The sequence below is a fragment of the Podarcis pityusensis genome (genome assembly GCF_964106645.2).
Source record: "Podarcis pityusensis genome assembly, chromosome: 7".
NCBI lineage: Eukaryota > Metazoa > Chordata > Lepidosauria > Squamata > Lacertidae > Podarcis > Podarcis pityusensis.
The window spans coordinates 30,340,499-30,358,238 of record NC_138031.1 but is presented as its reverse complement, the minus strand read 5'-3'; the positions used below and the strand labels follow the sequence as shown (position 1 = coordinate 30,358,238).

The following is a 17,740-nucleotide window of genomic DNA, read 5'->3' as shown; positions in this document are numbered from 1 at the left end:
AGGGAACTCCCTCCATCTTTCTTTCTTTTTAAGCTTTCTGCCCTAATTTATTTAAAGTGAAGAGCTCACTTAAAAACCACCACAACAAACAGCAGACAGGCACAAGGTAGTTAGCATCCCTGCCTTCTGTACTCACAGAGTAGCTCAGCCAAGAACATTGTGGGTTTTCCAAGAAGTGCAGGCACCCAGGAAGAGTGCAGACCAACTGAAAGTTTATTTGTGCAATGTTTTATTATGTTTTTATATAGGCTGGAAGCCACCCAGAGTGTCTGGGACAACCCAGTCAAATGGGTGGGATACAAATAAAAAAAAAATTATTATTACTTCGATGCACTATATAACTGTGTAATTCCTTATCACAAAATACATGGCCTTTTTTCAAGTTTTACATAACTCATCGGGCTAGATCATGGGTAGGCAAACTAAGGCCTGGGGGTCAGATCCAGCCCAATCGTCTTCTAAATCTGGCCCACGGACAGTCCAGGAATCAACGTGTTTTTACATGAGTAGAATGTGTCCTTTTATTTAAAATGCATCTCTGGGTTATTTGTGGGGCATAGGAATTCGTTCATTTCCCCCCCTTCAAAATATAGTCTGGCCCCCAAGGTCTGAGGGACAGTGGACCGGCCCCCTGCTGAAAAAGTTTGCTGACCCCTGGACTAGATGGTAAACAGAACAATGTGGCAGGGTGTTTTGTGTGTGTGTGTGTGTGTGTGTGTGTGTGTGTGTGTTGGTGATGCTGAAGCCATGGATACTTTTGTCCGGCTATGCTAGCTCCTAGTACTCAACCGACCTACCTCACTAACCACAACATATGAAAATTTGCTCCAATTCATTTAATAAACACAGCTTTAGCCACTGGCGTTATGTCTTATGCAACTTCATTCAGGACACAGTAGTCTACCTGAATTCTGGGTGTACTTTGCAAAGTCTGTTTGAACATGTGGTTACACTGATTAACCCAGAGCAGTATCGGTAAGTTTCATAACTCAATTTGCATAACCAATAATATCTCATAGTAGGGGGGGGGGAATGCATATTGGATTGTGACTGACAGGTCAGAAGAGTCTCTACATATTCCCAATCCAAAGAACTTTATTAAGCAGGGTATAATTGTTGGAGAAATATGTTTCCCACTGATTTGATGCTGAGCAGTCATAAATGAGCAACCACAGACATAGCCATGTTCTTGAAGTGGGAAGGGTGTGTAAAATAATGAGATGCAATTGTGGACTTGCTAGTGATACTGTAAGTTCTCTGAGGTGGCTCACAAAACAATACAACAATTAAAATGACAACTGTTAAAATGAAAAACGCATACAAAACACAGATTTTAAGGACCTGGTCGTAAAACATAAGTTATTTTACAGGCCTGGATGTTCACTTGGTACCAGAAAGGCCATAAAAAATAGTTCCAGGCAAATCTCTCTGGCAATGCTGTTTCACCAAAACAGCACCTTTCCCTAATGGTTATCTGCCTCACTTGGTCTGGCAGTACTACTCTAAAGAAGATATTAAAATTTGCCAAGGTACCTACAGTATGGAGAAGGCGGTCTTTCAGGTAACCTGGTCCTAAGTGCTTAGAGTTTTAAAGTTTAATGCCAACAGCAGTTTAATTTGGGCCTGGAAACAGTCTGGGAAGCAGTGCAGCTGTAGAGTATGGTCAGCTCACCAGTTAATAATGTTCTAGACTTGCATAATTTCTAAAGAATCACACTGTAACATACAACATTTTGCCAGACCTGGGTGCAAGGCTGAGGTGAAGCAAGGTTTCGTTTAATTTTATTAAAACATTGGAACCCTGCTTTAATTGGGCAGTTCTGCATCTGAGTCAAGGTTAGCTCGCCTACATCCAAAATAATTAATTTTAATTTAATGTACAATTGTAGCTAACTAAAATTACAGTATTGGGGGGAGGAATTCAGTGTAACACTGTGGCAATCATTCTGTCAGCACAAGCATTTCAACTTGCCAGATGGAACCCCCCCTCCTTCCCCCATGCACTACTCTGGGGGGGGGGGGATTCTGAGCCAATTTCAGGGGGGCACAGGGGGAGGAAAAGCCCTGTTGTGCTAGCAGAAGTCCTTGCGTGGGCTTCTGCTAGCAGTACTTGCTGGCTGAATCTGGCCCAGCATTTGGTGTTTAACTAAACAGCTCACAGACAAGCCAAGAAGGATGATAATTCCTAGCAATACCAAAAGCTCATACCAAAGAAGTACGGATGTCATATTTTGTAGGGAATAGAAAAGAAGCAGGGACATAAAAGTATTTCTGGTTGCTGCTCCCTTCCCCCAATATTTGCTGGTGACACTTGTTGGTTCCTGAAAATGTATTGCCCATCTCTCTTTGTTTTTTAACCGGAGGGTAACATATGGAATTCATGTTGAAGCTCTCCTAATAAATAACACCATGAGAGATCAGTTGTCTTTGGCTTAGAGCATTTCCGATCTGACAAACAACCTCTCATTATTGGTTGGTATGCAGAATATGCTAAAACATGTCTCCATTCCAAGCATGTTATTTTTAAAGGCATCTTATTACCCAGAACGTGCTGTGGGAAATATGTTATGGCTGTAGCTTATTTTAGAGTCAGAATTACCCTTGATAACTGGGCTGGACTTAAATCCAGTTTACTCTTTTACTTACCAGAAATACTGAAGAGAAGATCAAGAGTAGCTACACAGGACATTTCCAATAGTCTGGTCTTACAGGTGGAAGAAATAATTTATATACTGGGTACCTCTGGTTATGTACTTAATTTGTTCCGGAGGTCCGTTCTTAACCTGAAACTGTTCTTAACCTGAAGCACCACTTTAGCTAATGGGGCCTCCTGTTGCTGCCGCGCCGCTGCCACATGATTTCTGTTCTCATCCTGAAGAAAAGTTCTGAACCCAAGGTATTATTTCTGGGTTAGCGGAGTCTGTAACCTGAAGCGTATGTAACCCGAGGTTCCACTGTACTCTGCTACGCTTCTAGTTAAGACTTGTTGTAATTCTATGAAAGATAGGTATAATGGGATTCAACATATGAGACACAAATGCATTATGAACTTACCTAGCACACGTCACTGAAATGACTGGAAGTGTTGAATAATTCCTTTTAAAAGTGGCATATACTGAATTCCTGACTTATCTTGGAGGCCAAAATACACATTACATTTAAAATATTGTGAATAAAATGTGCTTACACTAGCAGCTTTTATTCTGAAGGAAAGATGAGCTGATTTGGAAAGTGCTTCTGCACCAGTTTCCTGCTGACCTCCCTCCACCCCCACTGCTATGTGCAAACAGCAAGTTTGAGGTCAAGTAGTAGTTGGGGTGGTAGTGTTGATTGGCCTTCAGAATGTAGCCAGTTGGTTGTCACTCTGGAAGCTTCAGAGTTTAAGACATTCAACAGTTCACTCTTTAATCAGAAAACTTCATATTTCATCTGTCATGAATTTGTGTCGCTGTTTTGTCATATAATCAGACACGGTGAAATATACCTCTTTCTTGGATTAAATGTGAATACAAAATAGAATTAATATAAACAATTAATAGTATGGAGACAACAGAAGGGAAATAGATATTACAGAACCAAATTTGCTAAGATGGTTTCTTTTTAATTTATATTTACTTGCATCAATTAGGCAACAGAAGTGGAAGAATGGTTTCAACATTTTAATTCAATTCAAATCTTTATTGCTTAGCCAAGCCATCACAAAAAAACTAAAAGTGCTGCACAAATCAAATAACTACCTAGATTTGCTAAAATGTAGTCAGGAGTGAATCTATATTGAGGGTTTTTGGGAGGGGAAATAGCATTTGCTATTTTTGTCTATTTTCTTTGCTTTCCACAAGTCCCAAGAGTACTGCATCAGCTTCCAGTAAAGTTGTGTCTGTTTTGGCTCCCAAGAATCTAGACGAAAGTTCAAGGTCAGTAAGTCTCAGCCGGACTTTGGATCCCTTCTGATATTTCCTGGTGAGAAAAAGGAAAAAATGTTCAGCACTGTTTGTACTTACATCTTCTCAAATACGGCATTTTAAATTTGGCAATAATGTGACTGTGTTGAATTCTTTCATTTACTGTAAGATATAAGGATGCGGGTGGCACTGTGGGTTAAACCACAGAGCCTAGGACTTGCCGATCAGAAGGCCAGCGGTTTGAATCCCTGCGACGGGGTGAGCTCCCGTTGCTCAGTCCCTGCTCCTGCCCACCTAGCAGTTCAAAAGCACGGCAAAGTACAAGTAGATAAATAGGTACCGCTCCAGCGGGAAGGTAAACGGCGTTTCCGTGCGCTGCTCTGGTTCACCAAAAGCGGCTTAGTCATGCTGGCCACATGACCCGGAAGCTGTACGCTGGCTCCCTCGGCCAATAAAGCGAGATGAGCGCCACGACCCCTAATGGTCAGTGTCCCTTTACCTTATCCTTTGTGATCTTCAATAAGCTGCTTCAAATGAAAAGCTATTTTGTTGTGGTGCTTGTCACCCAAGGTACAGATCCTCATGGAGCCTCGTGTTTTTTATATAGTTTGACAATAAAACAAACATGAAATCACAGAACACATCTGTGGCCTATAATCTGAGAGGACCCCTCATAAAAATTATGTGGGTCCTTAAGGATCCATGCTTTCGATTCATGTTTTTGTGTTGTGACAGCACTAGAAAGTACCAGCGCCATAATTTTAGGGTTCAGTCAATGGAGACATGAGATCTGTGATTTGATGGTGGTTTGAGAGAGGGGAGAACTATGGAGAAAATATCCAATTTCAGGAGTTTCCATTTAACTTAGTCTGGCTTTTGTGTGTGTGCATCTCTCTCCTGACTGCTGCAGTACATCACTGTCTCCTTCCTGGTCACCTTGTAGAACTGCTAACATTAACAAGGAGCCATATAACTGAAGGTTATATTGCATGGGTAGGCAAACTGAGGCCCGGGGGCCAGATCCGGCCCAATCGCCTTATAAATCTGGCCCACAAATGGTCAGGGAATCAGTGTGTTTTTACAGGAGTAGAATGTGTACTTTTATTTAAAATGCATCTCTGGGTTATTTGTGGGGTATAGGAATTTGTTCTCCCCCCACCAAATATAGTCCAGCCCCCCACATGGTCTGAAGGACAGTGGACTGGCCCCCTGCTGAAAAAGTTTGCTGACCCCTGATATTTTGATCAGTCAATGCAAGCTATATCTGGAAACATTCTATTGTTATCCTAGGTTCTGCCACCACCAAGTTCCTCTATGGTTACAAGAAAGGAGAAATCTCATCATTAAAAGATTGAAATGGCAAATAAAGTATAGCATGTGAAAAGTTCAGTTCTGACTTCCAGTTGCACTTTCCCTCGCTTAATTTTTTTGCGATAGCCGGAGCCAAACAAATATTAGTTTTTGCCTTGAAGACTCTCATTTACTATGCACCCAAAGGAGCCTGCTTGTCTGAACAGGATAGAAAGAAAGCAATTAAATCTGATTTTGCAATTCTGCATGAGGGGGTGATTTGAAAGCTTTTCACTTGGAGATTTTTATTTTTACTTTTTTACATTTCCCCCTATAGGCATTCCTTAGCATGTGCCAATTCTCTCTAGAAATTGCTTTGCTTTCTTAGAAGGAATTCTCTGTGCTAAGGCTTTGACATGATGAATGCAAAGCACACTGAAGCGAAGAGACCCATCATCTGTTTGGGTATGGACTCATGCTAGAAAAAAAACTTACTGGTACTTCTTTATAACTGGAGCTTCCTGGCTATTACAGACACCTCATCCCACTAACACCTGCCATAGCCTTGAAATTAGGAATGGACCTAATTAGTGAGAGAACTCTTACTACAACTAGTTGGAAGAACTAGTTGTTAGTTACTGTTGCAAGCCAAGCCACTATAAAATTTTTGCTTTGTTTTGCTGATCATCAGGGCTTCCAATACAGTTATACAGTACAGTTGAATTTATAACGTAGTATTCAAAACCTAAAACAACTGTCATAAACAGGCCACAATGGAGTCTCCAGTGTAGGGGTAGCCTATGTATTGCTCACTACACATTGTGGGCTATACTGTTGAGCAGCTCCATCCCGCATGGCTAATGGTCGGTGATGATGGGAGATGAAGTTCCCAATATCTGGAGAGTGCCACACTGGTTCAGGAAAATTCAATATACAAGTCAAGATGAGTGCTATCACAGGATGTTTTGGTTTCTCTCCCCAATCCAGATAAACAGCCAGGCATGCAACAGAACACACTTCAGTCGGATTTCCTGTGATGAGATATTCTGATTTTTAGGACAGCTGAGAATAAATAATTATTACTGCAGAATTATTTATTTTCTAGGAACAGCTTTTTGTATGGTAGAAAGGGGGTGAGTTTGCATTATACACGTCATTTTCATTCAAATGTACACAAAGCCAATCACCTTCCCAAAGTACTGGAAGATGGACAAAATAATACCATTTAAAACAGAAAGGCCCATGTGGGATTCAGAAAATTACAGATTTGCTAATCTAAGTGCTATAAAACAGGCACACTGTTGAAAACATTAAAACTAAAAGAATTAACTGTATAAAAGAACAAGCCGTATGAAAGAAAAATCTGCATGGCTTCTGCAGCAGGCCACTTTTGACACGTTGGCAGATCCACACTAACTTGACACCATTTGGCATCAGGTGAATCTGTGCCCACCAGAAAGCAGAGGAGCCTGCATTGAGTGCTATATTTAAAAAGCTTTCAGTAGGGATTGACTTCAGCCAGGAGCTCCTGAGTGGAACCAATCTTAGCAGTGCTTAGACTCAGCACCAGATTTAAATAGCACTGAATGTAAGCCCTGATGTGAAGAAACAATCAGGAATGCACACCTGCTGCTGCAACTTTAACCTGTCTCACACATGATGTCTTATGATGACAGGTAGTGGGGTGGCTGGTTGAACATTTTGCCCACGGACCAGAGGTTTCCCTTCCCTGGCATAGGGTGATAGCAAACAAAATCATACTCAAGAGTAGATCCACTAAAATCACTGTTCCTAAGACAATGGATTTCAATTGTTCTGAGAGTATGACTAATATCAATAAAAATAAATTTATTTTAAAAATACATAAATAAAGCATTCTAGGCTGCAAACTCTCTTTTAATAAAAAGTTTTTCAACAATAATCTGTATACTGTTGCTGCTGCCCATTGAAAAACTTGTGTGCTGTAGAATGTTGCATCTAGAGAGATTTTTTTCCAGGGGATGGGGGTGGGGAATCACCTTTCTCTTCTTTTTTAAGGCATATCTGCCTCCCTGTGGGACTTATATACATTTCCTTTCAAATCAAAGATGAAATCTGTAACCTTTTCATTGTGGCAAAACGCAGAAGAATTTGACAACTGAAACTCAGGAAAAGTAACTCCTGTCATCGCAAAACTTGTATCGCATGTGATTATGTCATTAAAAATAGTTAATGCCAGTCACCTTTCAAGGCAGTATTATAGAATTTATCACCTAATTTGAGATGAAACGCCATCTCAAAAGGACAGTGACAGGAGATAACCGTCTCTTTCCTTCAGACTGTCTGAAGTACCTGCACATCTATGCATAACATCAAAATAACTCTTCCTTGCTCTCCCAGCCATATGTTTCCAGTACCATAAGGTTTACATACTTTTCGGGTGCCTCTTGTCAAGCATCAGGGCTTGAATAGCAAAAAGACAGAAGCAAGCAAGCAAGCATGCATGCCAAGAGCCCTTAAATGTCACAATAGCCAGCTTACATCAAGACATCTTTCTGTACCCCATATTATCTTCTGGTTCTAGAGGGTGAAGTTGCAAAATGCTAAAAAATGGGCCGAACCATAATTCTCCCCATAGCAGCCAGTGTGTGCAAGCAGATATGTAACAATATGCAAACCTTTCCCAGTGTAAGATCTGTGAAACTTGAAAATATTTCACTGAATCCAAGGGTATGTTTTGCCTCTCATTACTATTTAACAATAATAATGTGGGAAACATTTTATTTGTTACCACTCTGAATGTAATAATATTTCAGTTGGATGAAAAGCAATGCAAGTTGCTTTGTGTGTTCATTCAAACTGTTTTTAAACCTATTTTTAGTTGTTTTATTGTATATCTTATTGTAAGTACCTTGAGAATAATAAATAAAGCACAACTTCACAATGAGAATGTAAGGCAACAAGACATCAAGCTGCCGTTTTACAAATGTTTTCAAATTTCATGCAGTTTTCTTTTTTTTAATGTAACTAGCTACTGTATTTCATTAGCCAAGTCCGTGGATTGTCTGTTCTTAAAAGTCCCATTCTGAGGGAGCGTAATGATTACTGCAGTGGTTTGCACCTTGAAAAGAAAAAGAATGACATGCTATCTGAGGTACAGAACTGACAAGAGGAGTCTGTATTCTGCAGTGTAGTTCAAGGCTGCTGTTAAGCTGAAATTTCAGCAAATGAATGGGTTTGTTCCTCAGCATCTCTCACACTTGAATTTCAACAGAATCAGGTCTCACACAAGGGAGCATAGTGATGATAGGGACTCCCACCAATGATATGGCTCAGCTTCCTTTGGTCATGTAAGTTCAGAGCTATGTTGGTGCTCCCAGAGGCTCAGGTTACAACAGACTACTTTCCTGATACAGGAAGCTGGGCTACCAGGAGCATACAACAATAGTCTGTCAACATTTGCATTGGTTCCCTATTTATCTTGTCTTCTAGGTTCAAATCAAGAGCTATTTTTGACCCACACAACCCAAAAATTGTTATGGTCCAAATACGTAAGACTGCACATTCCTGTACTGTATTAAGCAAGATGCATTTCTGCCGCACACACTCCTAAACACTGTTAAGTCCTTTCTATTTCAACTTTTTCAGCGACAATGGTGAATCCAGCAGGTTGGCAGTTTCAAAGTTTGAGGTTTTAAGCTTTCTTACACTGGATTTAAAATTGGGATTCGTGGTTACATCCAATGTTGCATGTGCAGAAGGCAGCTCATGCAAGCAATCTTGCCCTTCTCACCCCCACCCCCCTGAAAAGCTTGCCCAAGGGCCTGAAGACCTAGTGAACATTGTGAGCTGCATTTTGCAGGGCCTCATGCGAGGTGGGAGGAATCTTGCACCACACAAACAAAGCTCCTAGTTTCTCCTTCCACTACAGCCCTGCAAAACAAAACCCACAGTTGTCTGGTAGGTCCTCTATCCAACTTTCTGGAGAGGGTACAGGTAACTTCAGAGGAACAGAGAAAGATTTGTTATGTAAACTGCTGTTGACTCAAGCACTACTGGGTGTACCCCCAAGATCTTTTGTCCTTTTCTAATTTTGTGGATACTTACTCCAAGCCTCTGGGAAGTGGTAGCCTATACAGTTACAAAGAATAGATGTTTTTTGTGTGGCTCTTTTTTATTATTTTTCAAGAAGAGATTCTATTCCACCTCTAGGGTCAAAACTCCTGTAATTCATGTTGTTAAATCTTGAAACGCACAGAAGCGGCATTGATACCTAGAATTGAAGCAAGCCACATGACTATGCTAACTATGTGAAGCATACCTCGTAAGACTGTCTGCTGGAGGAGTATGTTATTAGCCAGGCTTGGATGAAACAATCCACTGCTCACAAAACTACTTTAAATGTACAGTCTCCACTGGAGTGGGGGGAAAGTCAGAAAACTAAAACAATACATTACACTACATTCCCATCTCTGCAGCAGTTCCCACCACAGGCAGCACTTTGTCTTCAACAAAGAGACTCACATTCTACGCTACTAAAATCTCTATACTAGCTAATACTGTAAGAACGCCAAGAGGAACATCTGTGTGCTCAGAACTATACAAACCCGGCTTTAAATAAAAACCCTCACAAACAATGCCCATGTGATTGCTTGGTTAGGAGGCACTCCTACATTCTCTTCCCATATCCTCAAATGTATTTTATTATTTATATCCAAACGCATGTTTCATTGTCTAAATTAATTGAGTTTCATGAAGTTTATCTTCTATCACCAACACTGATTTGCATTTCTTTTTAGAATAAGCAACTGCTGTAGAAGCAGAATTCATCACTGAGTAGCATTAATGCCAGGTATAATGGTTGCAGTTTAATCACAGAATAAAACTAATATGAGATTACTGTAAATCCTAAGGATAATGTATATTGTACTACAGAAAATCATGGCGATAGCCACCAGTTTTTCAAACTGTTATAATGGGGGAAATGTTGTAATTCATCATGATTTTAACAAGAGACTCACAAACACATATTTGCACACAATGAGCTGCAGCATAAAAAACTTCAAAACCCTACATTTTAAAAATTATTTACATGGAGGCATAATCTTCAGATATGGGGAATTCAACTAAAAGTACTTCTTCGTTTTATGGTTTGTGAGGTTTTTATTGTGTTTAATGGTATGTTATTTATCACAGAATTATAGAACTGTAAAAGTTGGAAGGCACCCTGAGAGTCATCTGGTCCAACCCCTTGCAATGAAGGAATCTCAGCTAAAGCATCCATGACAGATGGCCATCTGACCTCTGCTTATAAGTCTCCAAGGAAGGAAAGTCCACAACCTTCCGTGGGAGTCTGTTCCACTGTCAACCAGGTCTTACGTTTGTCTAAGAATTACTGTTAGGTGCCTTGGTGGGTCTCTTCAACTGAAGGGCTGGGCAAAATTATGTCAGTTAATAAATGAAGCCAGAATCAGACATTGTTCCTGAACACTCCCAGTTAATTAATAAATACACATTTTTAAGCATTATTAGTTCTAAGACCACCTTGCACCAAACAATAATATGGCAGTTGAAATTTATAGGAATAGGTATTAAAGATGAGGAAACATTAAAATGAGAAGGGGAAAAAAGCTATCATGTGTACCACGTTAAAGTCTATTTTAATTAACTTAAATGATTACACCCCCCCCAAAAAAATCAGGATCATGCATATATGAAGTATGGATGCAATGCATACCCTAAATGTAACTTGTATTCACAGTATTTCTTTCAAACAGGACAAAACTATGTTTTGAAGTTAAAAAAAATACTTCTGATCTTCTTGATGCTGCACAAAATGTCAATAATAACTATAAGGAATTTCATTTTTTCAACTTACTGTATCTGGGCCTTGTATTTTTGTTGTTGTTGTTGTTATGTGCAACTAAAATAGCCCCCCTACTTCTTTTCATATATTCCCTTTTTGAAAAAAATGATTGATTCATATCCCTGTAGACATACTGTTTGAATAAACCATTATTCTGTATGTTATTTAAACTGTATGTTATTTAGGATGTGTCTGAGCAATTTCATCTGGGAACTGTTGGCCACCACAAGGGGTTTTCTATCATCATCTTCTCCAATAAACCTATAGTGCAGCAGATCTTCTGCGGGTCTTAGTCTGATACCAAATCTGTCTTTTCAGCTCATCAAATAGGTGTCACAGGTTCTGTGAAGTCCTTCAAGTGTGTGTGCTTAACACTGAGGAATATGTGGCTGTATTACAGAACTTGGCTACGGGCCACAATTATGCAGTACACTCTAGAATGTAAGTGGGTAAATAATGGTTAATTGTGTTGTATTGTATTTTTTATTTACTTTGTTGGAAGCCGCCCAGAGTGGCTGGGGAAACCCAGCCAGATGGGCAGGGTATAAATAATTTATTAGTAGTAGTAGTAATGGTACATCAGGGTAAGTATAGCAGTCAGTGCAAAAACTGGGGTTTTTATGATCACCATAGTAAATTAATTTAAATTTTACATGGATGCAATTAATAATGGGCACAGTTAGTAATAAAGAATACTTGGTTTGAGTCAAACATAAAGGTGTCCCAAAATAAGTGGACAGTGTGATAGGATTACGGCATATTCTATTTATTATAGCACCACCTATAGGCCATGATCAGAGTTTTTGCTCTTTGCCTTGTTTCTCTCAAGCATAGCTTGTTGAGGTCCCAGGCAGTGGTGATTCAGCTTGCTCCATCTAACAAAGAGATCATTCCACATAAGGGGCAACAAAAGGGGGCATTAAGGAGACAGGTAGACTTCTTCACAGTCTCAGTTCATCGAAGTCCCCTGCTTGGTAACATCTCTCACCCTGGGAATCATCTGCATGAAACAATTCAGTACTGCAAATCAAGATGTGTTCTCTTAGTTGTGTTGCTACAACTTTGTAAGGAGGACCATCAGAGCTACCACCTTCCAAGGAAAATGCTGTGTGTTTAGGCAGATGTTTGGATGTAAAATTTTCTGCATACCTATGTTTTTCTGTGATGGAAAACATTTGTTTTCCTGAGTATGGCTGCAAATTAATATCAGCTGCATTCACACTTGACTAAGCCATGGCTTGTTTAACAAACCACAGGTTGTCTCACAGATGAGCAAACAAGCCATGGTTTGTTTCTCCAAACCTTGATTTGTTCTCCAGTTGCTACTGGCTCTGTAGCTTGGGAAGGATGGATGGCCGAACTAACCAAAGCTATGCCAGGCTGTTCCATTTCAACCAAACACCAAATCTAAATAAAACAAGCCTTGCCCTCACATTGTAATTTGTTGCCAGGAAGCAAACCATGGTTAATCTGCTTGGCTGGGTCTGGGCATTCAAACAAACCACACTTTTAAAAATGTGCTGCACTTCAGTCAGACATTTTCAGGCTTATAACCTCATTTAAACGAAATGAAAGTATCTAAAGGCCTCCTTCCTTATATCAACCATCTTGGGTCCTATGACTGACAGGAGAGGCCCTGTAGGTAGCAGTGCCACCAGGTGTTGCTTGGTCAGGGCCTTCTCAGTAGCCAATCCCCATTTGTAGAATGTCTTCCCTGGTGAAGTGTGTCTGTCTCCCATGTTAATATTCAGGAGGAATGGAAAACCTTCCTGTTCAGTGAGTCATTTAGTGACTTAAAACATACTGTTTCTGGCAGTGCTGAAAGTATTAGCTATGAAGGTATGTTACTGTTTTATAATGTTGTGAAGATGTTTTTAAATGTGTTTCTATTTTATTTTCAATTGTATTGTTTTATTATTTGTTGTTTGCTGCACTATGCTACTTTGGCAGGACGGTAGAAAATAAAATAAATCTATGAAGATACTACTAAGAGCATAATGAACCTATATTTTTTCAGTAGTATACATTTCTGAGAAAATATAATAAATTCAAATTAAGTTTACTGATTTGATCATAAGAAGTTTAAAATACCAACTAGAAATTATAAATAAGCCTATGTATTGGTGAAACAATCACAGCAGCTTTAACTAATTCTGCTCTTATTATGAAAAACAAAATAAATTACTATGCTATATTTATCCTTTCTGACCAAAAGAAAGTCAGCAAAGTACCCTATTAAAATAGGAGGAAGTAGCTGATGCTAAAATGAAATATAAACAGGCCTTCTGTAGTTGTGTTGTACAGATGCATAACATATGCATAATGTAATGGGTTTAGGGGTTGCTCGTGCGTAAGTTGCCGCCACTCCTGGCTAGGTTACCTGGTTAAACCCTTTCTGACTGAACAGCCTCCAGCATCGTGACTGTCTCAGTCGCTGGCAGAATCCGTCAGTGGGTGTTTCTTAAACTTCTTCCAGCACAAAAGTTCCTTGACGCCAAGTCTCCTCCTACTCTCCCTGTGCGGAAGTCTTCTGCGCAGGGAGGGTGTGGGCAGCGGAGTACCCGTACTCTCTCTGCTGGTCTCCGGCGAGGAGTCTTGGAGCCTCCTCTCCGATTCCCCCATCTGCCCCCCTTCTCTACTGGTGTTACGCTGATTTCCTTCCCCAGCGGACGGGCTGCCTCTCTCCCTACTGGAACCCTCTCCGCCATCCCTCTGGAGCCTTCCCTCCGCCTCCAGCTCCGATGGCAGTTCCCTGACACATAACATATGTACAACACAGCCAGATGGAAACCCAGCCAGATGGGCGGGGTATAAATTATTATTGTTATTATTACATGCCGTTTTAAAAAATAAGCAACCAAAAAATATCAGAAGTCCCCTTCATAGCAACTTGGAACAAGCCTTTTCAGTGTAGCTGACCCTGTATCGTGGAACAGCATCCCTGTTGAAATCTGACAGATACCACTATTTGTCGTTTCCAGAAATAACTAAAAACATCCTTATGTCAACAAGCTTTTCAAAGCTTGAGGGGGGCGGATTTAGGTCTCTGCCCTGGTTGTTTATTTGCATTGTTTTTAAACTTATCTGTGGGAGACGTTGCATTGTTTTAAAATCTACTTTTCATGATTTATTGCATAGTTGTAAGTCGCCTTGAAATTCATAAAAAGTTGACCCATAAAACAAATAAATAAAAATAAATGAATGGTTATACCTAACAAAGTCATCCATTAATTAGCACAAGGCCTGCCAACCAAATACGCCATATAATCCCATATATACTAGAAGATGAGACAAAACAATGGGTACACCTAGAGAGGGACACAATTGAAAATACCTGCACCACAACATACCCACTCCTCCCAAAAAACTAAAGAAAATTCCCACAACACTTAACAGGTACACACAGACCATGCTCAAAGCATGGAAAACACAAATGGGCAAACTATCCCCAACCCCATCCCCACGGCGTACCACCCATTATTCCACCATGCAGCACAAAACCTCCAGATAAAAACCTGGCAAACCAAAGGCTTATATCGCCTAATAGACTTTTATAAAAATAACTGTCAACACAAGAAATACAAGACAAACTAGAAGACACCCAAATGCCCTGGTTAACACAACACCAACTACATGCCCTCTTAAAGAACCCAACAGTAAAATCAGCAGCAACTAGGCCCCTGACAACCTTTGAAAACCTCCTCCTAACAACAAAGGGAAACGGTAAAGGGACGGTATCCGCAATATACAAAATACTACTCCAAAATCCCGCAAATCCCCTAGATGCAATCAAAAAACAATGGGAGAATGACATAGGCTATGAGATTAACCCCACTCAATGGACCAGAATGTGGTCTAAACCCCCCTTTAAATCCATATCAACGAAAAGAAAAGAACTCACACTGAAACTCACCTACAGGTGGTACCTAACACCAAGGAAACTAGCGCTAATACACCCAGGAACCTCACCAAAATGCTGGAGAGGGTGCACCTCCACAGGCACATACCTCCACATGTGGTGGGAGTGTCCCAAAATCCAACTATTCTGGACAACAGCCATACAAGAAGTATGTAAAATAACTAAGCAAGTAATAGACATCACCCCAGAATTGGCCCTACTAAACATCTTCCAAGACAACAATGCCCATTTACACCACAAAGAACTCATAACCCACCTACTTTCAGCAGCCAGAAACACCATAACCAGACACTGGAGAGACCTGTCAGGAGTAAACATGGACCAATGGTACCAAATAGTATGGGAAACAGCCCTACTAGAAAAATTAACTAATAAACTGAAACTGACACGGGGACAAACAGAAGAAGACGCCTTCACCCCGGTATGGCTCCCCTTTATCACATACACAGCCCAACAGGACAATGACAATAATCCACCAACAGCATACAAATCAATATGGCTAACCTGATCCAAAACACCCACCCACCTCACTCACACACGAAAACAAAGATCACCACAGCCAATCACAAGCAAACAATCACACCCTAGGCCAACCCCAACCTCTCTCACCACCAAAGGAACACAAGTGAACAACACAAGCAAAGCTGACACCAAACTCTACATACATTAAACATAATAGAAACACCGCCACCCGACCCCACCCCCATCCATCTTCCCTCTCTCCACCTCCCTTTCTTTTTTCCTTTTTTTCTTCTCCCCCTAATGCCTCAACAAATGAAACGGATTTGTAAAAATGTTACACAGGGGGAAAAAATACGAGGCATTACACTTACTTCTGTAAAACAAGAAAATCCTTAATAAAATATTTAAAAATAAATAAATTAGCACAAGGCCTTTTATCTCAGGGCAACCCAGTCAGATGGACGGGCTACAAATATAGTAGTAGTAGTAGTAGTAGTAGTAGAATTACTACTACTACCTGTGCAATGGGACTTCCCTTCTCTCTCTCTCACTATGCTACCCCCTGCAGCCCTCCCTATTCTGAGAGAGCAGGTTTGAGGGGAGAGGAAGTCCTGTTGTGGCAGTGGAAGTCACTGTGACTTGGTGGGAGCCAACAACATCATAATAATAATAATAATAAGAAGAAGAAGAAGAAGAAGAAGAAGAAGTTTGTAGAAATGGAAGAGTCAAAATTTAGAGAACTGTACTGCGATTAAGATCTATTTCTCAATGAGTTGGTAAACCAGTATCTGGGCTGTCCCACTTGGTTCACATGATGAAATGATCTTCTACTTTCCTCCTGGATCTTAAACCCTTCCTTCTAAGTCTAGCCTTCTCTATGACATCAAGTTTTCTATATACAGGGTATGTAGTGGACAACATGCTAAACCTGGCTTTTGAACTGGCTTATCACAAACCAAACCATAATCAACATGAACTGCAGTTTGTTGATTTGGACAGCATGATAAAACTGTGATTAAGCAAAAATAGAAGTGAAACATTCCAAACTCCTCCTGTTGCTACCTGCTCCTGTTGCATGATGGAATGTCCCAAAGTTTAATATAATAGTTCAGCCGGTAAAGCATGAGACTCTTAATCTCAGGGTTATGGGTTTGAGCCCCACGCTGGGCAAAAAGATTCCTGCATTGCAGGGGGTTGGGCCAAATGACCCTTGTGGTCCCTTCCAACTCTACAATTCTATTATTAAGTCCCATCTGTAATTTTTAGGTGATGCAGCGTAGACACAAGTGTACAACATCAGTGAGAACCAGGTCCAAGGAAGACTAAATTTCAAGATCCTGTCCCTTCTTTTAAAAAAAATTAAGCAGGCCTTGTGGCCTGAAAATGTTATATGAATTCATTTTTTTAAAAAACGAACTAAAAAGACAACCAAGTCATGCCTTTTCAAACAGCTGATCTCTTGTAACTTGAAGCCATTGGTTCAAGTTCTACCCTCCTGAGCGGGAGAAAACAAGCATGCTCCCTCTTCCATGTGACAGCCTTTAAGAACACTCCAGATTGTTCACAGATTTCTACGGGTGAGAATCACACTGCCAAGAACAAGAAAAAAGCCCACCTTCAGCTGGTGAGGGTTATCAGCCATTTCACAGCAGAGTACATTAAGACACACTACACAAATCATATACCTGAGTGTGAGCAAGATTAATTGAACCTCAGTATCTCTCTTTTTATTTGCCATCTCGGAAGGTGCTTGAAGCTTTCCCACAATATCAAGTTGCCTCTGTGTGTGTGGGTGTGGGTGTGTACACACCAAACACCTCAGAGATAATTCATTTCACTTTCAACCACTTTTTCAAACAAACTTTTCTAAACAAAAGCATTTATCTGCATTTAAGTGGCAGGTGAAATTCTAGCACACTTCTCAATAAAAAGAACAGAGCCGCTTTACTGTTCAACAAAAGATTGAGGAAACTATTGGCAGTACCAGCAATCTAGAAATACCCTTGGGGTAAAGAATTATTCTGAAAGTTTTCTCACACTCAGACAAAAGGGGGAAAGCAGTGCGTATAAAGTGATTCTATCCACTGATGTACTGGGCCATCCAATCCCTCGTTAAACACTTTGAGACATCTAAATAATGTTAACAGTTGGCTCTCTGAGACAGGAGGTGCCTGATTTGGAAACCTAAACAGGAAAGCAGATATTGACTGCAGTTTATGAGAATTACTTTCTTTTAAAATATATTGTTTATTAAGATCATAATTTGAATAGCATTTAATTGTGAAGTTACTAAAATATTATTATAAAAAAATATACAAACAC

At 40.2% G+C, this 17,740-nt stretch overlaps 1 protein-coding gene across 1 annotated transcript in view; it reads right to left on the bottom strand.

Annotated features, from left to right (window-relative positions):
• Positions 1-3,657: 3,657 nt before the first annotated feature.
• Positions 3,658-17,740, bottom strand: part of MRPS28 (mitochondrial ribosomal protein S28) — a 41,484-nt gene continuing 27,401 nt past the window's right edge. The window contains exon 3 of the mRNA XM_081013683.1: positions 3,658-3,957. Coding sequence (XP_080869809.1) covers positions 3,807-3,957 — 151 coding nt within the window. The 3' untranslated portion in view covers positions 3,658-3,806. The remainder of the gene's footprint in view (positions 3,958-17,740) is intronic.